At 40.7% G+C, this 27,518-nt stretch overlaps 1 protein-coding gene across 1 annotated transcript in view; it reads right to left on the minus strand.

The window, feature by feature from the left end:
• Positions 1-206: 206 nt before the first annotated feature.
• INO80C (INO80 complex subunit C) overlaps positions 207-27,518 on the minus strand; it is a 35,488-nt gene continuing 8,176 nt past the window's right edge. Inside the window, exons 2-5 of the mRNA XM_015854316.2 lie at positions 13,409-13,519; positions 10,472-10,583; positions 8,679-8,746; positions 207-4,539 (exon numbers count right to left, since the gene is read on the minus strand). Coding sequence (XP_015709802.1) covers positions 4,408-4,539; positions 8,679-8,746; positions 10,472-10,583; positions 13,409-13,519 — 423 coding nt within the window. The 3' untranslated portion in view covers positions 207-4,407. The remainder of the gene's footprint in view (positions 4,540-8,678; positions 8,747-10,471; positions 10,584-13,408; positions 13,520-27,518) is intronic.

Raw genomic sequence — 27,518 nt, forward strand, 5'->3', positions numbered from 1 at the left:
GGCAGGAGATAATGCCCAGAGAATGTGTTTGCAAACAGTGAACACAACCAGTACCCAAACCAACTTATTATCTAGTCTGCTGTTACTTCAGTTTCATGTACCAATTACTGATTTTAGGTTACAGTGTCAGAGAAAATGCCGTTCTGTATTTAATACATGTGATCTCGGAGGTCTTAAAAAGTATGCAGCTATGTCACGCTTAGCAGTAGTTTAAACAGTTAGTTATTATTATTATTAGATCTCCCAAGATATTATTGCGATTGCTGTCTGCAGGCTGTGATTTACAATAGTGTAATCAACTGAAAGGACTGCATTCAGTACAGCTTTTCAGATCATAGAAAAACAAGCCAAGCAACACTTGCGGATATCAAATGGACTTCAGTGCTTTATTACATGAAGATGTATTACCCTGTTAAATCCCACCCACCCAGCAGAGAAGAAGCGGTTTGTAATTGCGACACACACGCTAAAATGAGGGAGATAATGCATTTCTTCTAATAATAGATGTATCATCATCCTGGGGCGACTGAACTGTTCAGAAGTAATGCAGAATACTGCTTGGCTGTTCTTGGTTAACAGAGCACAAAGTCAGTTGTCAGTTGTTTTTATGTTTTGGTTTTCTTGTTCCTGGAACCTAACATCATCTGTAAGACTTCTTCCCTGAAGTGTTTCAGAACGAGAAAGCTAGGTGCTGTTTTGTCTGGGTATGTAAACCATGTACATTAGAGGCAATTTAAAGTTTGATAGTAATAAATTATTGCTGGGTTAATTTACTACCTTACATCTTCAGGAAAATATATATATATATATATATATGCAGCGAGTTTGAGCTTCTTTCCTAATTTCTAGTTCATTTTTACTTTGATATTTTTCACTACTAAGAAGTCACAGAATCATTAAAGTTGGGAAAGACCATTAAGATCATCCAGTCCAACCACCAACCCACCATGCCCAGTGACCATGTCCTGCAGTGCCACATCCACATGGTACTTGAACACCTCCAGGGACGGTGACTGCACCACCTCCCTGGGCAGCCTGTGCCAATGTCTCATCACTCTTTCAGAGAAGTAGTTTTTCCAAATATCCAAACAGAACCTCCCCTGAGGTTCTGGCACAACTGAAGGCCGTTACCTTTCATCTGATCACTGTTACCTGGGAGAAGAGGGTAAATAGCCCCTCACCACAGCGCCCTTTCAGACAGTTCAAAAGAGCAATAAGGTCTCCCCTGAGCCTCCTCTTCTCCAGGCTGAACAATCCCAGTTCCCTCAGCAGCTCCCCATAAGACCTGTGCTTCAGACCCCTCACCAGCTTTGTTGTCCTTCTCCAGACACGCTCTAGGGCCTCAATGTCTTTCTTGTAGTGAGGGGCCCAAAACTGAACACAGAACCCGAGGTGTGGCCTAACCAGCGCCGAGTCCTCTCCTTTGTACTTATTTCAGTCTCCTTGTGCTGTAAGAGCTTTGATACTTACTGGTCTCTGTCAGAAAAGATGAAGGCACATTTCCCAGCACACATCTGCTACTCTTATCTATGGAAGACCATATGTAGCAATTCTGTGGGGATCCAGAATACTGCCAGAGGAGAAAATGGAAATACATGACAGTGAAATGGCAGGGCTCCAAAATGAGCAGTACCTTTTTAAATTGCACTTTGGTGGTCTCCAGGATGTGGGGCTAAGGCAGAGGAAAAGGCAGAGGCAGGGAGCTTTTAAAGAGTACAAACTAACAGGGAAGCAGCAAGGAGGCAGGTAAGGCAATCCTCCTATCTGGAAAGGGGTGGGAAGGGTGGAGGCAGCAGCCACAGCTGCTGGGAAAGCTGCTGCTCTCAGCTGTCTGCAGCACTCGCCTTCCCTCTGGATATGTTGCCACCAGCATCACTGCCCCACAAGCTTCAGGCTGAAGCCGTCCATGTCTGTAGTATGTAGCATACCCAGGTGATGCTCTGTAGGCATTAACACCTGTACATCAACAGACTGGTCATTGCTATGACTGCTGGCTTTTTCACTTCACATATGTGACAGCACTATTTGTCAAAACATATTTTCCTGAAGTCTGAAATGGTGTTTGTCACTGCTTGTCTTTTTAAATGCCTTTCTTTAGTCCTCTCTGCAATTTACATTCAGCTTCTTTTATTTATGTCCCGGAATTACTTTTAAATATAAATGCACTTCTCGATTTTCAGTTCTTCTGAGGCTGACAATAACACATACTTAAAAAATACTCTGAGTAGCTCTTCACTTATCCATGTTTTCTGCTCTGTACAGCAATGCTGCTGTTGCGCAGTTCTCTCACAGAAGGCACTGATACAAGTAGCAGCCTGAAAACTGCTCCCCAAAAGAACTTAAATGGACTGATCAACAAATTGGCTAATGGATCTTTTCTCAGCTTCCTGCTAAAACAAATACATTTTAACTGCTGCACATGGTAAACTGCTGTTGATCAGTGTAAAACTGTGTGGTTTCAGTGTCTTTCAACAAATACTGCACAGCGTACTAAGTGGAGTGCCGCATACGATGGTCTGCATCAAACGAAGTTAAAAACTAGGAATGAGAAGGGAATCCAGTAACCATGGCATGGCTAGAAAGCGATTAGGGGCTGGTAATGTTTTTTGCCAAACCTAAGCCACATTTACTTTTCTAAAGCTGATTCATCAAGACACTTAAGTTTTGAAAATGGACTGCATAAAAACTGGAAAAGTAAATGATTCTGCATCCAATGCAGGAGTGCCTGGAACACTTCTGATAGGGAGGGAGCCTGTGCTTCTCAACAGTCATTCCCAAAGAATGCTGAAAATACTTGTGGGAGAGAACAAGTTGGTGAAATCTCATTTTCTAAGCTAGTGTCTGTTTACTTAAAGCAAAAGTGATCTTAGAGCAGTTCTATGTTTGCTTTCAATATCAATGTTAAGCTTATCTGATAAACTTATCTTCTGTTAAAATAGCCATTACAAAACTCAAATGCAAAGAGAATGTGGCTTGGATGCCTACTGGTATGAAGAGAGATATCCTGTCCTATTATTTTTTGTTCTATGATACAGTTGCAGCATTATCTAGTACCCAGATCTTTGATGGATCTATTGTAAGCATGTCAAAGACTTTTCAAATTACTTTGTTTTTGTAAATATTAGATCACAAAAAACAAGGACCGAGTCACACATTGAACAATGTAACCCATTGTTAAGTGATTTTTCCTGTTTTAGAGTTGAGATTAAACTAGCATTACTTATTCTTACGAGAAAATGTCTGTACCAAAAACTACCATTGCTATAGAAATGTGTGTGGAAGATGCAGTTTAGACATTAAGTAGCCCCCACTGCGTGCTCCTTGTGCCCTCAAAGATGGGACTTGCATAATGTCATAGTGTCCATGATGGAACCTGGATGAAGTGAGGACTGCCCACTTCCCCCTCAATCTTAGTTTCAGAAAATCATGATTGTTTCTGATGTCAGCAAGTACCTGTCAATCCCAGCAAGATTCTGAGCTCTCCTTCCTTCCCCTTTTCTCTGAAGAGAGACAACTTTCAGTTGCTCTCACATACTCTCCTGTTACTTCAGAGTGCAAAGGTCAGTGCCCTCATCTAGGAGGTCCTGCCTTGCTGAAGACCATCTGGGTGCCAAAATGCCACTGGACAGAGGAATTCCTGTTCTTATAGCATCTTTTCCTTAAAAAGTCTGGGAAATAAGTACTTTCTCTGTACTAATTAGTAATAATAATGAACTAACTAGCAGAGGCAGAACAAGTGAGTTGTGGAAGGAAGCGCTCAAAAATTACCAAGTGTCACAACTAAGAGTTTCCTGGTGATGTGGCTTGAGTCCATTATATCGACTCATTAAGCTATTTTAAAATGAGTTTGAGTCCACCTTTATGTATGCTGACCTTTCTTCAATGCAAATATTTGTGTGAAGCTGTTCACAGTGCTTTGTACCTTAAGCATTCATCTCAATAGCAGCACTTAGCTGGTATGTTAACTTGGATTTTTACAGGTGGGACAAGCTTCTTCATAGCCAAATTTAGAGCACATCTGCAAGGCAGGTCTTGGAAGCTGAGATGTGTTGGAACTTTTTCCTTTATTTAACTGGCTGTTTATTCTTCTGAGCCAGATCAGTACTTAAATATATAGAGTGGGAATGAAATCCTGTCTCTAAAGAAATTAATATAACTTGGACATTATGGTGCTGATCCGTGTCCTTAAGGTCTTAAGTTATCTTGGCCACCAAACCAAATTGCTTACGAATTGGAAAAGTAATGTAAAATGTAAGTATTTGTCAGAATTAAATCCACATGTTCATTCAAATCCATGTGTCATCAACAACTTCCAGATGTAAATATCAATGGAGTCCTGCAGGCAGTCTGTCATAACTCTCAAACCCAGCACCATTCCAGGGTGACACACAACAGTATTTGGTCTTTTCAGGAAACAATGCTTGTTGCTTTCCTTAAAGCCAGGTATCCTGTAACCACATCTGAAGGGAGCATCCGAATATAGGCAAATTCTTCGATAGTACTAAATCTCAGCTTGCTCTGGGGATCTGTGTAATTTGCCTGCAAAAGAAACAACGGAGAAGATACTATTCAGATAAAATCTCAAATCAGAATACTCTAATGAAGCACATAATTATGAGACCGGTAATTACTGACTTTCTTTTTTTAGTAACAGCACTGCTATCCTAGCATGTGACCACAAGTTTGTATGTTTTCTTCTTCCTCGTGTCAAAATTTATGAGGAGTTAACTAACCCCCAGAAAATCACATTAGAAATGCATTGAGCATCACAGAGGGCTAGAACAGTCTCATCTAAAACAACTGCAAAAGAAATTTCCCAACTCTCTAAACTCACCCTAGCAACTCTGTGCCTTGTGCAGTTTCTCCCAAGGCAGCTCTCCAAACCATCAGGCTGCTGCCAACAAATTACCCAACAAAGAAGCTGAATTATGGGTGCACGGATAGCTTTGGACTGATTTTTCTCTTCCTCTGTACAACTTAGCTTTTAATTTACTTTAAAGCGGTTGCTAAAGCAAGGGAGTCTCAGCTTATGGTACTGTGACTGAACTGATAAGAAATTTGAACTCCACACTTAGCTTTGCTGCAGATGTCTGCTTTCAGGATAGAGCCTGGCCAGCTAGCCCTGGGCTAGGCTCACATCCTCTGCTGCATTTGGGTTTCGAGTGCCTGGGAGCAGTGCCAATCTCATTCCATCCTCTCCCCTTCCGTGTCGCTACAAAAACCCTGAGCTCCTATGAGTTAATGGCAGCACAGGAGAATGGGCTGGAAGATGGCAGGTTTCAGCATAGCCTCCTCTCCACCTTCAGCCTCCAAGATGTTACCATTATATTCCAAAGTGCCTGCCAAGGACCTGCAAGTGTCCTGTGCACCCTTCCTCAATGGGAGTTGAGTGTAAGGCGCAGGCAGCTGAAATCTCTTGAGACGCTGCTACTAGAGCAGAAAAGGCCAGGAAGGTACAAAGTGTTATAGTGTTACAGCATGGAGCCTTCCACCAATTTTACGTTGGAAAGGATCTGTTGAGTGTGAAACAATCCACGTAATCGTCTGGTCTGATAAGGCTTAGCAGAAAATGAGGTGTTATTTGTAGCATGTCTCTTTACAAAGAAATGCTATAAGGTTAATTAAACGTAGGCAGCTAGCAGGCAAGCCATCAATTCATTTCCAGACAAATGGCAAAGTTAGGACATTAGGACTAAATTTATCCCTGGTGGTAACTTTATGGCTATTCCAGGTGTTAATTTACTTCCTTTTTTTTCACACTGTAAATTTGGCCTTAGGAATCTAAAGAAAAGCTAAGCAAGCAAACTGCTTCTCCAGAGTGCAAGGCTCTGTAATAAACCAGGACAAACGATATGTTTGTGCTGCACATCAACCAATGTTAAAATTATGGCACTTCTTCACCATTCTTATACTTCATATTGTGCTGTACTGCTTGTACACATTAGCATGTGGTATGTGTCATACAGCAACTACCATACAGTGAGTGTCACTAACTTAAGCTAGCGCTTCAGCAAATGCCACAAGATAGTAGGGAAGTGAAGTAAGAGGATTTTGCCAAGAATGAACTCTGCTGTACTTCAGAGCTAAATCAAAGGCTGCAAATACATGCTTTTCTGATACAATAAATAATCTTGATCTGTTTCTATAATAAAAAGAGAGATTCAAATATTTGAAGTTTTGATGCTTTGCATTAAATTACTTTGTTTTGCACGTTAATATAGCTAAAAACTCATCTTGCAACTTTGGAAATAGTTCTATTTTGCAGTGTCAATATATTAGATAATAGCTTTTGAGTTCTAGGCTGCTTTACAAAGATAAATTGGCTGCTCTGCTTTGACCAATGGTGAATTTAATTCCATTTGTGTTACGCACAGAAAGAGAAGAGAATCAATAGAATTTAATTGTGGCAGTTAATATAACTGCAGATATACTGATGAGAGTGTTTTAATGCACTTCTCTTTCTTTTCTTTTTTCTTTTTGTACCTGCTAGACCATTTAATTCTTCCCTAAATGAGCAATGCTAAGGAATTTATTTTTTTCTCTGTGGGGAATCCAGCATTCCCATACAAAATACTTCCTTCCACAAAGGCTTTCAGATTTGAAACAGTAAATATTACAGTAAACATTACACTAGATTTCTAAGATATTCTATTACTTCACATCTCTTCCTAGTAAGAATCTTTAAAATAAATGTAGTGCTTCTTAAGCACATTTCTGGCTCAGCAATTCAGAGGATGCACTGTCTCAGTTTCTTTCTCAGTACAGGAGACTGAGTGGAATCTTAGAGAATGGAGACTATTTACACTAAACTAGAATAGTTAATATAGAATAGTGTGAAGGGCACCGGTGGAAAGGAAGAGCTAGTAAAGAAAAGCTGGGGAGTAGAAGTCTGCTTCCAGTGGCCAGCCTACCTCTTAGCTGGCAGGGACACACTTCACTTACACCTGCACTATCATCTTGCTGTAGCTGCAATGACTGACTATGCAACACATCAAAGGCTGGTGCTGGGAAGAACTGGTTGGTTCCTTGGACATAGGACAGACAAGGACTTAATCCTTTATGCCTTCTGCCCCATTGAAGCCCAGCAGAGGTGTTGTATCAGCTTTAACAGCACCTGTTGTGAATGCCACTTGAAAAGCAACTCTAAGGGGAGAGTAGAGAAAAGAGAAGGAGATCTTGCTTTCCCATTTCCTCTTGAATACTGGGTTACCAGCCTTGATCCAAGCAACTCATTTCACTTCCAAATCATGCTTGGAGGCACAGCTGAGAACATGCCACCTCCTAGGAGGCTTTTCTAAATGTGTTACTTGAAAAAGTCAAACGATGATAGATGTTGTCAAATCAAAAACTCAAATGTCAGGATGTACAGGATTACTGTTGGCTCTACAGCTGTTCTTTAGTCCCCTGCTCTGTGTATCCACTCTCAGGCAGTTCTTAATTAAGTGCTCACCCACTGTTTTCCCAACAGGGACTTTCATCCAATTCGGTGCACAGAACGCAAGGTGCCCTCTTAGTGAGAATGTGTTTAATCCTTTGTTTTATCTGCACTGATGCCATACAGTGAATATTCCTGGCTAATGCACATTGCTCAGCTCTCACTCTGAAGATAGAATTGTTAACTTTCTGAGGAGCTTTTTAGTGTTAACCTACATCAACATACCATTTACAGGCATCCCAATGAGGTAACATCATCTCTGTGGGGTGAGACAGCACCCTATGCATTCAACTGATGGAAAGGAACCAAAGAATCTGTCAAAGGCTATTTTAAGTTACAGAGTTCTCGTTGTTGTAGTTATTTGGTAAAAACCATTACTTAATACTTTCTATAGTCCAAAATGCAACCTTCCTATTCTTTTCAGTTGTAGTAAATGCATAGGCTTATGCATAATCAATTACCGAAGAGATCTGAATCTGAGCATTGGCCAAGTGAAAAATTACACTGTTATTAACACCTGTTTTAAGTAAAACATCACACAGGAACAGAGTCAGCAACAGATGCAAAACGTTTGTTGGGCAGAGTTCAGTGACTTGACTCATGTTTTGTACCAACAGATTCTTTGGATGATTCAGGTGCAAAATTGTAACTATCTTGACTTTTTGGAGCATGTGCAAACCATAACTAATGTCAAACGTGGGTTTTGTTTTGTTTTGTTTTGTTTTTGAACAAAACAAAGAGCAATAAAATTTTGGGAAGAGCAACAAAATTTTGCATAATCTTGTTCTTGGAGGTTTCTTAACCATCTTTCAGATATTTTCCCAAAAATATACAATGAAAAAATCCAGACTCAGGGAAATGCTGAGCATGGAAAGTTTCAGGGTGTTGTGCTTAAAGCCTGGCAAAATTGAAGTCATGCAGACTATGGGCCGCCAGCTTTCACTGTAACAAAGCAGAGTTGAGAGTGATGGGGACCAGTGCAGACTCCACAGCTGGGAAGTAGTGTGATAGGAGCCAGCTGGCAGGATGAGGTGTTTAAGCTGCCCTGGCATCTGTTGAGATCCTGAGGACTTGGAGATGCAGGGATAGTATTTGGGGTTTGGCCCTAAATCACAGGACAATTATTAAGCACAAGACAGAACAGCGGTCTTAGCATGTACATTTCTTGCAAAGGCATGTACCAGTTCATTTAATTGTGGAAAGTGAAATGCCAGTTTTGAAGAGGAAAAAATGAAGTACTTACTGGAAGTCCTGAAATGTCTGAATATTTCTTTGCAGGCTTAAAGGATGGAGGAGCATCAATATTAAAATCTAGTGGGAAACAAAAGAATAAATTCAGTGTACTCCATACATTTTAAAAAGAAAACTCAGAATGTAAAAAGAAAACAAATATTTAAAACACTGGGTTTGATTTCAGGTCTCTGTTAAAGTAGCACTGAGGCAAAGGACTGTGAAGCAGAATCACCTCTGATATCATTCAGTCTGATAGGGCTGTAAGGAACAGCCTGATTCTGCTCACTTCAGTAATCCGAGAGATCAGTGAACAGAACTCCATTCTGTTCCATTTTTCCTTTTTTTCTGCAGAAGGGAAAATGCAGTATGGCTATTTAAAATGTGCTCATCTTCTCCAAGTCTGAACTTTTTCCCTTGCAGTCAGTTAGTTGCAGAGAATAGCAGATAGCCATTAGTGCACACATGCTGTATGTTAAGGCCATGAAACATTACTCAAGATTGTAGCTCTGAAATGCTATAATCCAGAGAAGCAACATAATCTTTTAAATCAGTTAAATCTTTAAGCATGTACCACTTTAAGCCCAGTCAATGACCTAGAAAATTGTCTGAATGTTTAAATTAACTGATGGAAATTGCTGTTCTCTGATGCCCTTTAGATACCAAGTCTCATTCATTTATGAGATATGACTGTTTAAGATATGACTGGCATGGCTAAGTAGTTAAATCGCTGATTTTCAATGTTTACAAAACTATCTTGTACCTGGCTCATTTCTCTACTCCTTCCTGAACTCCTTTGCATCTCATTTGGCTGCTATGATAAACTGAAACTCTCCATCCATATCAAATCATAGTCCCATAATTCAGACGACATTAATGCGACAGAGAGCTGTTCTTAAACAAGCAAGTGAATTTCTTTTGCCACCCTCTTAAAAAAGCCTTTAAATTTACTGTTGCAAATGACAACTAACAGAAATCGGCAGCCTGTGGGCTACACTAGGTAGGCACATGCAGTAGCCTACACTCTTCTGTAAGTTGCATCTAAAACACTTAAAAAAATGGCAAGTTATTTTTGGTTAAAGCATGGATTTTGACAGGTATTATGTACCTGCCCAATTCTGAAATGGCTCTAGTTGCTTAAACAAAATCTGAGGAACAAATTCTACCTCCAGCTAAGTTCAATAGTATCCTGTACCTTACAACTCGTCTTGAAGTACATTGTGATTAAAAGTAGTTCTTTAATTCTGCTCCTGCGGTTTTACACAAGCTGGCTGTAATCTGGAGTGCTAATAGTGTTGACTGAACTGTGTTGAACTAAGTAGGGGATGTAGGACTTAAGTCTCCCAAGAATCTGGATAAGGAGCTGGATAGAAAACTTGGGCTGAGGACTTGGCTACCACAGGTATGTGGCTAGCAGAATCTCACTTGAAAATAGCTCCGACAGAGCTAATGAAGCAGCAGCTACTTGTGTGCAGATGCACCTTCATGAGACATACAAGCAGCTCCTCAGCAGTGAAGAACTGACAAAAAATGCAATGGGAAGAAGTTTCTAACCTGGCTCTGATAAATGCACTTCTCTCCTAGAACTCGCTCCTCAAATGTATCCAAACTTCTTCACAATGCTCCAAATCATTTGTGTTCCCTTACTTTTTCCTTGGCGCTGGTGTGATCAGGCTAGTCTGAAATGGACCCCATTCAAGCAGGATAGTGCATTCACCGATGAAATAGTTTAGGTTCGTTTTTTAAAAAGTTATTTGTGTGGATTTTATTATTTATAAATACATGCAAAGCATCTAAGCAGCTTACAGCTAGGATCATTTAGTTGCCATGGCAATGCCCTTTCAGAAGCAAGAATTTGTTTTAGGTTCTTCCAAGTTCTGTTCTTCTTGCCAGCTGCTGCTCCACCAATGCTGGAGTGCTAGAATTAAAAATAATAATGTTCAGAGAAAAAAATAAAGAATACAATTTCAGAGCACCGTACTTCTACTTCATAGTCTTTTAGATACATCTCATCCTGTCACAAACCATTTGTTATTCTCACTTATTTCATCAGCAGACTACTATAATGTACCCTTTAATCTTAGTTGCAAGAAAAACAAAGACTTTTTGGACTGTGTCAAAGCTACTATATGTTTAGGATTAACTGAGGGAAATGAAAATCTGCTTTTTACATGGAAAGAGAAAATCAATGCGGTTAGGTTTAGCCTGAGATTACAGGATTCTGTATGCAATCCCCACTATACTAGAACTCATACTATGAAGTTGTGTCTGAAATTGTGATTACACAGCTAAATTGTCTCTCCCTTTTTTATGGCACAGTACAGGTGCAGCTCTCGCTTGTTTGAGTAATCCACGACTATAGAAAACATAACTGAGCTTGCAAAATGTAACAAATGCTATGAGAAGCTTTCTGGAAATTTTGTTTTTCTTTCAAATGATGGAGGGATAGAAAAGGAGTAATAAATGGAATACTGGCTGCTGAGACAATTTTGCATTTTGAAAGCTATGCTTGCAGAAGGCTTGCTGCTGGTGCTATAGTGCTGGTTTCACTTATTAAATGGAATACGAAGTAATTTATTTATGCCCCTCCAGAGACAGAAGATGCACAGTATTACTGCACTTCTTCTAAATGATCAAAGGACACAGATTTACAGCATTACTTCAGAACAGAAACTGTTCTCAGAACTGGGGAGTTGTAGTTATCGCTGATAATAATTACTACCTGCCACCTCAGTCTCATCAAAACTCAGCAAAGTTCTCTCTGCTGAAGTGCTTCTGCTGTGATTAGTTTATAAATTAGGCTGCTGAATTGCTGAGGACGATAGCAGAAAGGATTCAGTGAGAAAGCTGTTTTTCATAGACCTAAGATATATTCAGAAAAAATGTTCATGAGCTGTCGATGTATCTGTGTTGGCAATGCACATCCACTACAGAAAGTATGTGCAAAGCGTTGCTCTGAGAGTAACACCTTAGTAGCAGCCACTGCAGAGACTGCTGCAATATGAGATGGAAACAGATATACCAGCAAGTTCCTAATTCAAGTTCATTACATGAATTTTCCCACAAATCACTGCACAGCCATTATTTTTCAGCAATCTGGTATATCCAAAGCTGGCCCTTGGGGGCTGCTCTGAAGCCCAGTGAAGCTCAGAGGAAGCATCAACCCAACCTAAGCAGGCCACAGTCACACACAAAGTTTTGCTACTGGTTTGAACCTCTCTCTCATCCACAGTGAAAAAAAGGAGGCATTGTTCTCTGAACAGTTAACCAGAAATTCAGTGTTTACAAAGTAATCTCTATCACGTTTCTGTGTAACACCTGTTTAGGGGTATGGCTGAGGCCAATAAAAAGCAAACACATTAAGAGATGCATGACATTTGACTCGTTTTGTTTAAGGTAAACTGGGCTGGAAGAAAGTCATCCAAATTGTTGTTACTAGTTCACACAGACAAAAAGCTAGTTAAACCTCAATACATTTCTTCTCAAATTATTGACTACGTTTAGGATAATGATGTTTTTATTATAACTGCCTATCATTGCTGAATCAGCTGTTCAAGGCCCCATACATTCATTACAAATTCAAGTACGCAAACTTCTGTATTGCCTCTTTAGAAATGGGGATGACCCTCTAAGAAATGAAGGCTCAGCATGCCTTAAGGCAATTTAAATCCTACAGGGAAGCTACATGGAGTGCTCCTGGGCACAAATGGAGCTTTTCCACTAAACCCAGTTTCCCAGAGACGCTAGTGCTCACTGGAGAATTAGCACGAGCCAAGTATGCAGTTGTTTCTTTGACTGCTCTTCTCGTGACAAAAGTCTGTAAAGCAGGCACATAGCAACTTGCAAGTCAGAGATGAATTTTACACCCCCTGCCAAATCCTCGCTTAGTGAGCAGTGTGAAGCCTGATTACTCAGGTTTTATGCTGAGGGATATTGCCTCTTATTCATACAAAATTAAATCTGGGATAAAATCCTACTTTCGAAGCACTGGCTTAAGACCAGCAGTCTGAGAAGTTTGCTTGCCTAGAAAGCATTAGTACAGTGTGCCAATGAGTTGGCCCTGGCAGAGCAAGATATTAAAAACAAACCCAGCAGTGATAGCATGACTAGCTCTAGCCTTCTTTCAACTTCTCCCCCAATTTACATCTCATATTGTTTTAGCAGACTGTATTTCATCAGCTGTCAGGGTTCATGCAACTTCTGAATGCCGGAAGGCGAGGCTTTTGGGGAGCACACAGCGTTTGCTTCTAAATCTAGCAATTACTGCAAGCACAGACACCACAGGTCTGTCACAGTTTCAGGGACTAGGAGAGGAGCAAAATGCCAGCCGCTAATGACTATGTGGCTGATTTTTAGTTCAATTATTTTGCAGCTTCCCCTGGTTAGGAAATAGGAGGTAGGATTTCTACATGCACGGTGGTATAAATAGTGCTTGTAGATCTGCTAGTTAGTGAGATACTGCACCATAAGACTTCTGCACCTACCCTGATCTAGCAAGTTCTGTTCCAGAGTTTAATACAGTAGTTCTCCCTCTGAAAGAGTGCCACTTTCATGTCCTAATATGATGTGCACTTCAGACCACAATGTGGCGTGGACTTCAGGTGAGTTACTAAAGAACTGCCCATCTTTTATTTAGCTGTTAAGCTGACTTTCTTAATATTTACATTAGCAATGTGGTTAAACAGAAATGTAGGCAGGGTTTTATTTGAAGAGTTTAGAATTTTAAACTGTTCATATACTTACAATGAAGTTTGGATCTTTAAATGGTAACGGCTTGACGGCTGTTTCCACTGATCCTGTGCTGGAGTCCGTGTTGAGAAATTTATTTTCATTCATGACCTCTCCACCTGCACTCTGAAAAAAGAACTCAGGCTTACTGCTTGTTACTGCAAGCAAGTTCAACCAAAGACTGCACTTCTACTTTATTACTCTGTTCTGTTCAGCCTTTTTTTTGAATCTTTTAAAGATGCTGCATGGCAATGACAGCAGTATGAAACAACATTTGTCAAGCAGCTTACAATGACATATAAAAGGGAGAAAAGGAATAGAGTGGCCAAAGGCTACTGACTAAAACCAGCATTGGTTTGATTTCAGTATTAATGAAAGCCATCTCTATGAAGTGCAAGACAGAATGTGAAACCAGAAGTAGCCCAAGCGTGTACTGGCTGTTTCAGAGTGTTTGGTATTAAAGCACTGATAGTAACAAGGACTATAAATGTATAAAAAGTTGCTTCTTTTCAATGTTCTAAAGAATAACTGAAGAATCAGTTTATTCTGCATCCTTGACTTCAGTCATGCTTGCGCAGGGACTGAAGGGAAAAAAAGACATTTTATTATGTGTATTATTTTTATAAGCAAACCTCCCAAAAGCTACACGGATACTGGCAGGTGTTCTCTAGGCTATTCTCCTTGGTTTATTTATTCAGCAGGAAGAGCAGTGGGAGAATGTGTGTGATTGGAAAGCTAAGAAAGTTGTGTGACTGTCCAACCAATCTCTGATATCTGTACATGGCTGATTCTGTGTTGTTCTTTTATGAGCACCCTACAACTCTATGCTAGTCAGAACTTGCTCACTCTACATACTTAAATGTGTTAGTGAAATCCCGATCTGTATTGAAGCCAATGAGAATTCTGCCATGGAGTCAGTAGTTCAACCAATAGGATTTAAAACTCTGATTATTTTTTCTTGACAAACAAAAAGCTTCACTAAAAGCTAAATCAAGATTTACTGAACGAATGTTTAAAATGTTTCTCTACCTTTAGATAGATAATACTTATAACAAAAGAAGTTCTTCCATGAAAATCTACACTGCAAAACTTTCTGTGCTATTAGACACTCTTAAGTAGGAGGAAAAAAAAGAATGATCATTATTATTAGTGAGTTTGGGAGTATCCCTAGAATTTGGGACTAGGAAGCAAGGTCCTTGAGCCAGCATAGAATCACAGAATGGCTCGGCTTGGAAGGGACCTCAAGGATCATCTTGTTCCAACCCCCCCACAACAGGCAGGGTTGCCAGCTACTAGATCAAGTACTAGATCAGATTGCCCAGGGCCCCATCCAACCTGGCATTAAGAACCTCCAGGGACAGGGCACTATTACTCTCTCAGTAAAAAAACTTCCCCATGACATCTAGTCTAAATCTCCCCTCCTTTAGTTTAAAACCATCTCCCCTTGTCCTATCACTAGCCTGGTAAAAAGTTGATTTCCCTCATGTTTATAGACTCCTTTATAAACTAAGCATGTCCTTCTCCATGTGATTACAAAGGAAGTGTTTGTATTCATAACTACATGCATAAGTAATTATAGGATTAGGAACTGTGCGAGCTGAACTCTAGTTTGGGGAAATACATTAGTTTCTCAACATACTTTAATACAGCAAAGAGAGGTCTGACATATTCAAAGAAAAGAAGCTGTCAGGCAAAATAGTCATGTTTCTAACATCTTATTAAAATAAAATGTATGAATAGGGATGATCTGTTTTCAAAACCACAGTTGGCACTCTGTAAGCCCATACCACAGGGGATACTGTCATAGTAACAGCAGTGAAGGAACACTGAAGCCTGTAGCTAAAACCTGATTCTTCCCTTGCTAAGAACAGTATCAAAAGGCAATGGCTGTCACAGAAACAAAAGAAATGCAAACGGATGTTTAGAAACGTGTGTTACATGAGTGAGCAGTGAAAATACTCTCTTAAGTAATCCTGAACAGAGTGATTTTATACAACATGTTGTTAGGCTTCCATGTTCTTCCAAATGCACGCTTCCAGCACTTTGGATTTCAGCAGTGAATGTTACTTCACTGTTAATCTTGAGAAAGACAAGGCTTGAGATACAATATTACTTTTGATGGATAAATTACCTCTGATACTGTTCATCGGCAGTACAAATTCACAGTACAAATGAGCAGTCACAGTTGCTCTTCAAAGTCTTTTTTCCTTTAATCTGGTACCATTTGGTCTGTCTTAAATACAATCCCGCAGTTTCTGATTAATTACTTCATCACTTTTGCCCCTTCAGTGATCTACTCCTAAATATTCCATTGCTTGTGAAACAGGTTTCAAGCAGCATTTGAACAATGACTCATAATAGTATCTAGTGTTCTGAGTGAGAGTAAACAGAAATGGATAAACAGTAAGGGGCAAGAAGCGTCCTTGTACACTCAGTGCTTAATTTCTGTGTACATATTACACTTGCTGTCCTCACTGGGTTTTTCTCAGTGGGTTCAGTGCTAATCTTGCTGGCATGCTGGGCAGGAAAGCAAGGAACAGGACAACTCACAAATGTAAATTCGACATGTTGTTTCTTTGCCAGACCACCTCCTGAGGGATTTCAGGTATTAGCGCCGCTAAGAGTCAGGATAACTCACGCTGAGGTTGTGCATTTTGCTTGTGCACGGTGGCAGAGGCATCAAGCTCTGGAGCTGTAGATGCTGCCTGCCTGGGCCCCATGAGCATCCACATCATCTCCCAGTCCCACTGGGGCAGAAGCAGAGCAGTAGCTTTGGGGTCTGTCCTAGACAATTGGAGAGAGGTGGTTCCTCTCCTAGGTAAAGGGGCAGGCTGGTGTGCAGGACTGCAAAGCAGTCTGCAATTGATAGCACAATTTGGGAGCCTTGTGCACACTGGGAAGCAAATAAGATTGAGTGGAGTCATAGAATCACTCAGGTTGGAAAAGACCTTAAAGATCATCAAGTCCAACCACAACCTAACCATAGTACCCTAACTAACAACCCTCCACTAAATCATGTCCCTGAGCACCACATCCAAATTGTTTTTGAACACATCCAGGTGACTCAACCACCTCCCTGGGGAACCTATTCCAGTGCTTAATAACCTTTTCTGTAAAGAAGTGTTTCCTAATATCCACCCTAAACTGACCCTGGCACAACTTGAGGCCATTTCCCCTCGTCCTGTCACCTGCCACCAGTGAGAAGAGACTTGCCCCGCTCTCACTGTAAGCACCTTTCAGATACTGGAAGACAGCAATAAGGTCTCCCATCAGTCTCCTCTTCCCCAGACTAAACAGCCCCAGTTCCTTCAGTCTCTCCTCATAGTGCATATTCTCCAAGCCCCAAGTACTGTGATCCCAGTTAAAATGCAGGGAACTGAGATAAAAGACATACTGTAGAGGCATGCCAGTTCACTCAGTCAGTATTGCTTGCATGAAGGCTCTGATTTATAACAGTAGCACTGCAGACGATTGACAGTCAGCAAATGTGCTTTTCTTTCTGGAAGAGCATTAAAGAGTTCAACAGGAGCACTGTTTCCAGAACAACGTACTGCTGCACAGAGCTCCATCCAGTGCAGCCTGCAGCTTCCCAGCTGATAATCTCAGCAGGTTTTCAGCCTCCAGCTGGAAATGTCTGAATAACCTACAAATTGTTGTCCAGCCTGTTTTAAAACATTGGGATGTAAACCTTAAGAAACATCATTTCGTGTTTCAGGTTTTTAGTGGTTTTTTTAAGCTTTTACAATGCCAAGTGAATTTTAACCAGTGCAGATCTACCTTTGTACTGCAAAACCCTTCGTGAAAGTAAATAATATGCTGACAAATACAATACATTAGTTAGAGCCTGAAAGAAGATTCCTTGGTGAACAATTACTGCAAAGTAAATGTAATCTTTATCTTTTAACATAAGTCGAGCAAAACTCTCTCAGCTGTGCTTGTTTGCCCGGTCATTTTGTTTGTAAGATACCATTCATTCTTCACTGTCATATGCTAGAGAAAAAAAACAACCAGGAATGAATTCAGATCCTATCAAGGGATCACAGTCTCATCAGTGCAATGAGGAAGTGCATGTCACTGGGGAACACGTACTGCTCAATGTGTGCTGTAACCCTCAGTCACATGTGGGGGAACTTCCCCTTCCTGTGAAATTCACAGCTGTTCTGCAGCATATTTTCACTACTAAGCCAGTCCTGTCTGCTACCCTCTGCCCTACAGTAATCCCAAATGCTTTGCAGTGAGGCTGGAAAGAAAGCATAACCATGGGATGAAACTCTCAATAGCACTTTTATACTTTCTCTTTAACTGAATAAAAAAAAAGAAGTGAAGGTGTGATTGTAGCACAGCTGAAGATGCTTACATTAGTTTTACTCCAAATTAACAATAAAAAATGCCATCAGTCACCACATTCAGTCATTTATTCCTTCTCATTGACCCTTCTCCTGACTGTCAACCTCCACAGGCATCTGTGCTGCCACGTCTTCCCATGTCCCATTGGATACCAAGGAAAAACTTCTTTACAGAAAGGATTGCTATGCACTGGAATAGGCTCCCCAGGGAGGTGGTTGAGACACCATCCCTGGATGTGTTTAAAATCCGTGTGGATGTGGTGCTTAGGGTCATGATTTAGTGGAGTGTTGTTAGGGTACTATGGTTAGATTGCAGTTGGACTTGATGATCTTTAAGGTCTTTTCCAACCTCAGCAATTCTATGATTCTACATCACCTCCGTCTTCTGCCTCCTCTTTAGAGTGTCCTCATTAACCAGACACACAGCAACCTCAACTGGAATGGCATGCTTTGAAAGATGGTAGGCAGCAGGTCAAAGGCTTCTTAAGTGATCACTTGGACAGTTTTATTCCTCCCATAAAGTTGTGTTTATGTGCTTTAGCTGAATTTTAACCACAACCACAGTGTGACAGGTTGGCAGCATATTTCACTATTAACAGATGTTACCCTCCTGGGATAGAGTGGAGCAATACTGGGAAGTGTTCCTTCTGTTTTGCAATCTTTTCCGAAGACTATAAGTTTTCAGTGCATGCCAGCTGGGTGGGACGCAGTCCTCTCTCTATGCCATTACACATGAAGACTAGATGACAGCCACTCACTGAAGCTCAGGGTTTCACCTGGCTATGAGGGTCTAAAGAGCAAAGACCTGTGGCAAACACTCAATTCCTAAAAGTTTGTCTGAAGAAGAGACCTGAGCTAATCCTTGCTACCTTAGCATTGATTCCTTTTGAGTAAAGCCAAACCCCAGGAATGAGTCCAGCTTGGACCCTACTGCATACACTGTCTGTACAGGGAGAAAACTCACATTGGGAGGCTGCCTGTTCACATACTAGTTTCAATCTTAGGTTTTGGTAGATCTATTCATTTTTTTTTCAATATATTCTGTTCCAAATTCCCTACCGCAGATGTATTGGTTTTCACATGAGTTCCAAAGCTTGCTCCATCTGTCTGGTTTTAGTTAGGGAGAGGACAAGCAGAACTTGTAGATCATGGAAGCCGAATTCTTTGTTTTGGCTATTCCCAGGTGGAATCGGGACCATGGGATTTGGGATGGGTGTCTCTGATAGGTCTGAATACCAGGTAGAATGAGCTTATTATGATAGTGCTCGTCTGAATCGTTAATTTATTTATTTTATCCCTGAAGATGAAAACCGTGTAACAGAATATATAAAAAAGCATATAAAGTATGAAACAAAAGAACCAAATTTTGGAGACCTCAATTTGTACATTTCTGGCATCCTATCAGTGCATACCACGCATGTCATGCCTTAGAAACGGGATTTGCACATTACTGAAGGCACAATGTGATCTTCTGTGGCCATTTTTGCCAGATGTCACGGTTTCACGCAGCAAAATTTAAAAATAGAATTTCCAAATAGAAAGTAAACTGTGCAACGTGTTGGCAAAACAAAACTTAAGAGCACAGATACATTCTGTTAGAGCCGGAAAAGGAGCTTTCTAGTTTAAGGGAGGACAACCAGTATGGGAAATGCTGATTATCTGTTTTCTGCAAGTCATTCTTTAGTTAGTTTTAGCAGTACACCGGGTTGTGCAATTGAACTCATCTCTGTAGTTTTCTGCTTTGGTTTTACCCTGAAATCCATTTTCTCTGTATTCAGCATTTCTAATTCTCTGGCACTGCCTTACAGTGATATCTAGGGGGCTGTAGGTCACTGCTGAAAAATAAGTGATAAGAGCAGTCTGGTTCTAAATGAAGTGCTCAAACTCATTGATAACAGTGCCCCAAGCACCTACTTTGGGTTTCTGAGGAGCTCACTTAGCTCCAACGTTTGTATGTGAAGCCCAAGGAACTGTCAACATGGTTTTTACTTAGTTATTTTTGGCAGCAGATTTTCATAATCATAATAAGGCAAAGACATTCTTTGTTTCATGCACAGTTGTGTTAACTCAGCCTCAATACTAGTATTTGTCTATTTATCATCATTATTATTTTGCAATAGGTTTCTTTTAAAGCAGCAGTATTCAGCTTGTAGCAACTGACTGAACTTGAAGCTTTGGTTAAGTTCTGTGACATCCTGATGAAGCTGTGGCACGCAGACAGGGAAGAAAATGGCAACTTCTAGCAAAGATAGATAATACCTGTATTTTCCCTAGCAACCAATTACAGTGAGTGAAAATGCCATGCAGAAACACAGTACAGATGTCACCAGATCACAGCAGCAGTGATAGAAACAGACTTCCCAAAACTGGGAGAAGATGCTGAATGTCAGCTTTTAAGACAATCCCAGCTAATACTGCACCTAATGGAACACTGAAATGAAGCCTGATAGAATTTCCCTTGCCAGTTCTGTGGCACATTGTAGTGTTTTAGGAATGTTCTTCCTTCAGAATGAAGAAACTATTTCATCTGCTTATTTTGGGGCAGGAGAAAAAAGATTTCAGCTTGGAACTCTTTGAATGCCAGAAAGGAAAAAAAAATATCTTGTGTATTCACAGCAGATTTTGTTCCCAGTACTGCAGGATACTGAGAAACTCAATTTACTAAACACAAGAGAACTACAGTGCAGATCAGTGCTCTTGATTTCAGCTGGCTAATAGAGTGGGCACCATGTTCAGTCACACACACAGTGTAGTTTGGGAGAAGTCAGTGAGTTTCACTGTTGCCAACTCAATCTAATGGGAATGGCAGGACTCCTGGTGCAGGTTTCTACTGCTAGAAATCGAAAGAAAAACCTTAAAGGCCTATCAACAAAACCATTTTTGTTTAAATTAGCACAATTTAAAGATGTCTGAATGGTTCTAACAGTAACAGTTTACAATTCCAAGTGTATATGACCACATGACTCCCAAGTCCCTGTCCAGCAGCTTGTCTGCCTGTACCATGAAACCAGGAACTGGAAGGCAGCACTTCTTCCCTTCTAACTTGCTGAGTATTTGCACTGATCATCAAGAGTTAAAGGATGATGCAAATTAATTCCAAACATACAGCTAGAACGCAGAAATAATCCACCCAGTTTGGTGTATGAAAAGGGGGTTGGGGCTGTGGGAGTGGGACGTGGAAAAAGTTCCAGCTGCATGCTAAATCAATAAAGATGCTAAATAAAGACATACGCACCGTCCAGAAAGCAATCTTCACATTATGCTTCCACGCTGCTGCTTGGAGATGAGTTAAAACATCTTATGTTTCAACTGCCTTAGAAAGGCTGAGTAAAATTTTACTCATGTGCTAAAAGATTGGACTGTCACAAGGTGATGGATGGCTTTTCTGTGTTCTCTGTAGGGCATTTCAATACCATAGACTCCAAGTGCTCTTGATTAAAAGGCGACATTCCCATTTAGGGTCCCGTCACTGCCTGAGCTTCAAACCATTATCATTCACCTGCACTGGTGCTTCCAGTGACAAAATACTTACCAAAATGTATAAAATACTAATTACTTTAGTCACTTTGATAGAGGTATAAAACACCCCGAAGCAAAGCTCTATTACATTGTGTGAGGGTTTGAATGCAGAATTAAAAATGCAGCCAAAGGGAGGGTAAGATTTTAATTACATTCCTACCTCTCAAACATTGCTTGGAAAACTAGAAGAAAAAGGCCTGGCAATTCTGTGACACAAGAGCTGCCTTTTACTGGTGCTGTTCACTTAAGAAAATAAAATATCCAGGAAAACTCTTCAAAATGACTGAACTTTCAACGACTGACTAACAGTCTTCAATAAAAGCTTCGATTTCTCCTCAAGAGATTTCAGAAGCCAAAGATATTTTCCCATTTTGAAACTTCCGAACTTGGACAAAGTTTTGTACCTCACAGATATTTTAAGGTAGAAAGAATATTACTGTTTTCTATGGGGAAAAGCCTCAAATAAAATGTAATTGGGACACAACTGTGAATAGCTGCACGCTATCCCAGAAAAGTGTGGCTTAATTTGCATTTGCCACAAAGCTCCCTTTGGCTTAAATAATTGCAAAGGAACTCTCACTTTCAGATTTCACTTTGCAGACTCAAACTATCCCTTGTTTGTAATGTTTGACAGTTTTCTTTATTAGTTGTCTTTATTTCTTTATACTTTAAGGGAATGTATAAACAGGAGGGGGAATGGCTGTTTACAAGGGTGGACAGTGACAGGACAAGGGGGAATGGTTTTAAACTGGGACAGGGGAGGTTTAAGTTAGATAATAGGAGGAAGTTTTTCACTCATAGGGTGGTGATGCACTGGAACAGGTTGCCCAAGGAGGCTGTGGATGCCCCATCCCAGGAGGCATTCAAGGCCAGGCTGGATGTGGCTCTGGGCAGCCTGGTCTGGTGGCTGGCGACCCTGCACACAGCAGGAGGTTAAAACTACACGATCACTGTGGTTCTTTTCAACCCAGGCAATTCTATGATTCTATGATATGATTGTATGATTATTAAGAAAAATGTATCTTAGACAAAATTATGAGCTGAATGGCATGCTGAAGCAGCTTTGGAGCTAAAATGTTAGTGTACATAGAATGAAAAAGCATGTTAATTCATGCTTTCTCCAAGAGTAAACATAACTGAGCCCAGCTAACAGAATATTTTGATTCCTCACAAGTAAGAAATATAAACTGATGGGGCCTCGTGTCTAAAAATGTATGGAAATAATAGAGTAGCAAGAAAGACTAGAGTTAATCACAATTGATTTTTTTTTTATTATTAAAACTGCCTGTACCTTCCTTTCTCTATTAGAAAAAAATAAGTTCGGTCAAGGAGTTTGGCTCAACTGCATGATAAAGTTTTCAGTACTTCATTTGCTACAGAACAGCTAACGCCAAAGCACTTCGGGGGAATAAAATGGAGGATTACAACAGCTGATGTGCTTTTCTCACTGTAATACTGCTCAGGAAGCATATCAAAATCCCTCTGTCAAACAACAGACTTTGGTCTCAAGTTTGGAGTAGAATCCATGTCCATGCACTGACCTGCGCCTGAATCAGAGACAAGGAAAGTAAAGAGATACCAGCTCCTACAGCTGACAAGAAAGCAATTGCATTCTGTAAAAAATACTCCCTTTCCTGATTTTAGTTTGTTCTGTAAATCATTATCTATTTTGACAGGAAAAAAGTTTGAGTATTCTCTTTGAGGAAGGGCATTGTTTCAAGCAAGGACAGGTGCATCCATCTTCCAGAGTTCTTACCTATTTTTCTTAGGCAAAATAGATAAGTGTCAATTAGAATACTCTAATTTTATATCCATAAGTTGTGGACTAACTGATAAACTGGTACAGACAACAAAACTTTATGTTTTTATCCCCTTTTTTTTTTTTACGACTTGTAGGCCCTCTTTGTGTCTGTCTTAATTGTCACTTGAAGTATATAAAAGTTCTCACTTTATTTCTACTGTATTTCTGCTAACTGTACTTCCTGCTGTCACAATGCATGAGGAGATCTCACCCATCTTACTGCAACCACTTCAGTCTAAAGTTACTTGCATGAGATTTTTTCATTTATATCTAGGTATTTAAGACTTATATCGAAACATGATGTCAGAAAGGCAAATGTTAGGTAGAATCATACAATTATTAAGGTCGGAAAAGACCATTAAGATCATCTAGTATGATCATAAAGGTACAGTGGCATGTGAAATAATTCACTTCTAAAGCAATTTAAAACATCTCTGAACACACAAGAAGTGACTTTCTTGTAGTGAGGGGCCCAAAACTGAACACATGTACAACCTCACCAGCACCGAGTATAGGGGATGATCCTCTCCTTGCTCCTGCTGGCAAAATTACTTCTGATACAAGCCAGGATGTTACTGGCCTTCTTGGCCATCTGGACACACTGCTGGCTCATGTTCAGATCAGAATCAACTAATATCACCAGGTCCATTGCCTTTCCACAGTCTTGCAGCCACTCTGCTCCAAGTCTGTAGTGTTGCCTGGGGTTATTGTAGCTGAAATGCAGGACCCAACACTTGGTACTGTTGAACTTCATCCCATTGGCCTCAGCCCAGCTGAGATCCCCTGTAGCACCTTCTTCAAAGAGCAGTAACTGTGTTTCATGCTCCAAAGGTCTAACAACCTCAACACCAAGCAGTCCTGCTCTGAATAGCAGTCTCCCATGCTTAAGCAAAACTGTAGATGATTTATCCTACGAATACATGCATTTAATTGGATAATGACAGAAATAGTGATGACTGCACCAGAACAGACAGTATATGGCAGATTTTAACTCCAATGAAAAGGTGATACAGGTATCTATTATATGCTATTCTGAGACTACTCAGGAAAAAGGGAGGAGAGTACAATGCTAATTTCAGAGCAAGTTTCTGAAATGTTTCTGCAGAAATATTTCTACAAGCCTGTGGCTGTTTGCTCAGTTGTGTAATTCTGTGGCAGTAGAAGTCACCTTGTTGTTCTATGTTGTTATATATTGGAGATGAAGAACCATGGTACATCCTGAAAGGGCCAAGCAGTTTAGTGCTTTGCATATAAACTTGTATCCTGACTGCTTATTTTGCTGGATTTAAAGCAAAACAGAACTGTTACAAGACTTGGCTTTACCACTACACTGTAATTAGTGAGCACATTAGTATCACATCCATTATCACCAGTGAGAGAGAAAAACAGTTTTTAGTATTTTCTGATGGGTTTAACAGGGTTTTTTAAGAAGTTTTCTACAATCAGTGATCTAGCAAATAAACAACAACAAAAAAAACCCCTCTTTTGGACAGACAGACAGAAGGAGGAGAAAAGGATATTTCTACGGCTGCAACAAAAACCAATTCTGGCTGCTACAAACTGGATGTAGCAAAAATTAAAGGCAAACTTCTGATCAATGGAGAATATTGAAGAATGCTCATTTGAAACTCAAATGAACACTGCTAGATCTAGACTAAGTAAATAAAGGTAATTAACTTAAGGAATAAGGACTTTCATAGCTGACAACCTCAGACCAGGGCTAAGGGGCCTGAACGTGCTGCGAGCATGTCAAGGTGTAATGGTGTTTTCCTGTTTTGGTTTCTTGACTTTTAGAGGTAACCTATCTGTAAGAATACTGTGCTGTTCCTCAGAGAGAAAAGCAGTTCTAGCAAAGTATTGTTACAGCAAAGGAAGAATAAGAACAACAAAACATAGTCATTGGGTCTGGGGTTTCATTAAGACACTGTGGGGAAAGTTACAGTACAACTGCAGTACCCAGAGTGGGCTATTAGCGTAGGACTGAATGACCACGGAGAAGATCACAGTATCACAGTCTCATGTGGGTTGGAAGGGACCTTAGAGATCATTGAGTCCAACCCCCCAGGATTCGAGCCTCTGTGTAGCAGAGTGGCACTTCTACCACTTGCGCCACAGGGGGGATTCGAACTCAGGGCCTCCAGTGTTGTAACGCGGCATTCCTACCACTGCGCCACCGGAGGCACACAAAAGAAAAGATGGAGATGGTTTATCACATAAACCAGGTGTGTGAAAGGAGATGCTCGCTGAATCACAGCATGATGAGGCTGGAGGGGCCCTTGGGAGGTGGCCAACCCACCTCCTCCTCTAGGCAGAGTCAGAAATGAACTTGAGCCAGGTGGCATGAGCACCTCCAAGTACAGTGATAGCACAGCTCTCTGGGCTGCCTTCCATGTCTCTAATAAAAAAACCAATATCCTATAAAACAGAAAATACTGTTTTTATTAACAAAAAGCTCTTTTGGTTGTGAGCAGTCATATAACTCACATTAATTACTTCCCTAATTTCTGCATGTTCTATTTCAGCAGTATTTCGCTGTAGTCTTGATGGTTTCTGGGCATAAAGTTTCTAGGCAGAGGGGCTATCTTTTATTAAATACATCTGTTTATCTGGAAAATAAAGACAAGCTTCTGGATGGACTGCGTAACAACTAAAAAGAGAGATTTTTTTAAGTCGCGTAACATACATATGGTTGTACACAGGGTTTTAACTCTCTTCTTCCTCACAGATGACAAGTATTTTCCCAACACTTTCTTCCCTTCCCTGATTAACATCACCTGTGCTCCTGGGCTGCCACTAACCTTTACTCCAAAGATGGTCTAACTGACTACCTAACTACACTCTAAGCAATTGTTCTCAGACTGTAATCAGATTTGGAAGCTGCTGAATCGTTGTATGCTTAGAAGGTCATTTGATTTTACTACCTCTACCACTTTGTTGGTGATATCCATAATTGTATACCTTCTCAAAGTTATACAGGAACTATTACAGGTGTCTCAGCCTTTCCTACCCTTCTTCTCACTCTTTTATTACCTTGGAAATGCATAAATCTGTAGAAGCAGTAAATAAGGCTGTAGCGATATAGCACACAGCACTCATAGAAACACAGGGGCTCCATCTAAGTCTATGCTATAGTTTAATTAGATATTACTCACAAAATGATTTCCTTCTTATCCATTACAAATTTGTCTTGGAATAAGTCATACATTCTTATTACAACATAAATACTTGTTATTAGATGGCATGTCTACCTAGCTTTTTTTTATTAAAAAAACCACAAAAACATTATGAAATACATAAGCAGAAAAAAAAAATACATAAAAGAGGCCATTCTGACAACTCAATACCAGACTATGCAGTCATTCTCTCTGGAACAAACAAAATGTCCATCCTCAGCTGCAGAGGAGGAAACATTTTCATGCCTCTCCCACTGCACCAGACTGGCTCCTGGCCTGGCGGTTAGGGTGTGTGTGTGGAAAAAGGGGCTCTGAGTCCCCTGGGGCAGAGGCAGGAACAGAACTAACTTCATGCAGGGGATCCAGCAAGCAGCTGGAATAACACCTCAAAGGAAAAAAGCAAGTAACAGTGCCCTGAGCGTGACTTCTGTTCTGCTTTTGAATGAAAAGAGGAGAGTAAACTCTACGAAAGGGCTGACAATAGCAGGACACGGGGAAATGGTTTTAAGTTGAAAGAGGGAAGATTTAGGTTGGATGTTAGGGGGAAGTTCTTCACTAGGAGAGTGGTTAGGCCCTGGAACAGGCTGCCCAGGGAGGTTGTGGATGCCCCGTCCTTGGAGGTGTTCAAGGCCAGGTTGGACGGGGCCCTGGGCAACCTGATCTAGTAAAGGTGTATGTTTGGTGGCCCTGCCAGGCAGGGGGGTTGGAACTACATGATCATTGAGGTCCCTTCCAACCCGGGTCATTCTGTGATTCTGTGACTTAATATTGGCCTTTGGAAAGGCAGATGTTCATGGTTCTGAATCCAAGTGGAAAGAGTTGCCTAAATCTTCAGGGAGAAGCAGCATCAGGACCCAGTCCTAGCATTTCCCTCTAGCATATTTTGGTGGCATTCCACATGGATTGCTGGGTGGCACAGAATCACCTCTAAGGGGCTGATAAGCAAGCAGTAAGGCAGCTGAAGCTTTGTCCTCTCTGCTCCTCCATAGGCAAGGGCACAGGATGTGCTAATGAGTCAGATCTTGAACTGCTGCAGTTTCCTCATAGTTTGTTAAGGTAAACTAGTGAAACCTGCAGTTAAGAACCTCCAAGCTCAGGCAACAGTTTCACAGTATCACAGTATCACAGTCTTGTGCAGGTTGGAAGGGACCTTAGAGATCATCGAGTCCAACCCCCGGGATTCAAGCCTCCTGTGTAGCAGAGCGGCACTTCTACCACTTGTGCCAGTTCACTTGTAATGGAGAAGTGTTTTGTTGTTGTTGTTTGTTTGTTTTTCCTGCATTGTC

Source organism: Coturnix japonica, chromosome 2, assembly GCF_001577835.2.
Source record: "Coturnix japonica isolate 7356 chromosome 2, Coturnix japonica 2.1, whole genome shotgun sequence".
NCBI lineage: Eukaryota > Metazoa > Chordata > Aves > Galliformes > Phasianidae > Coturnix > Coturnix japonica.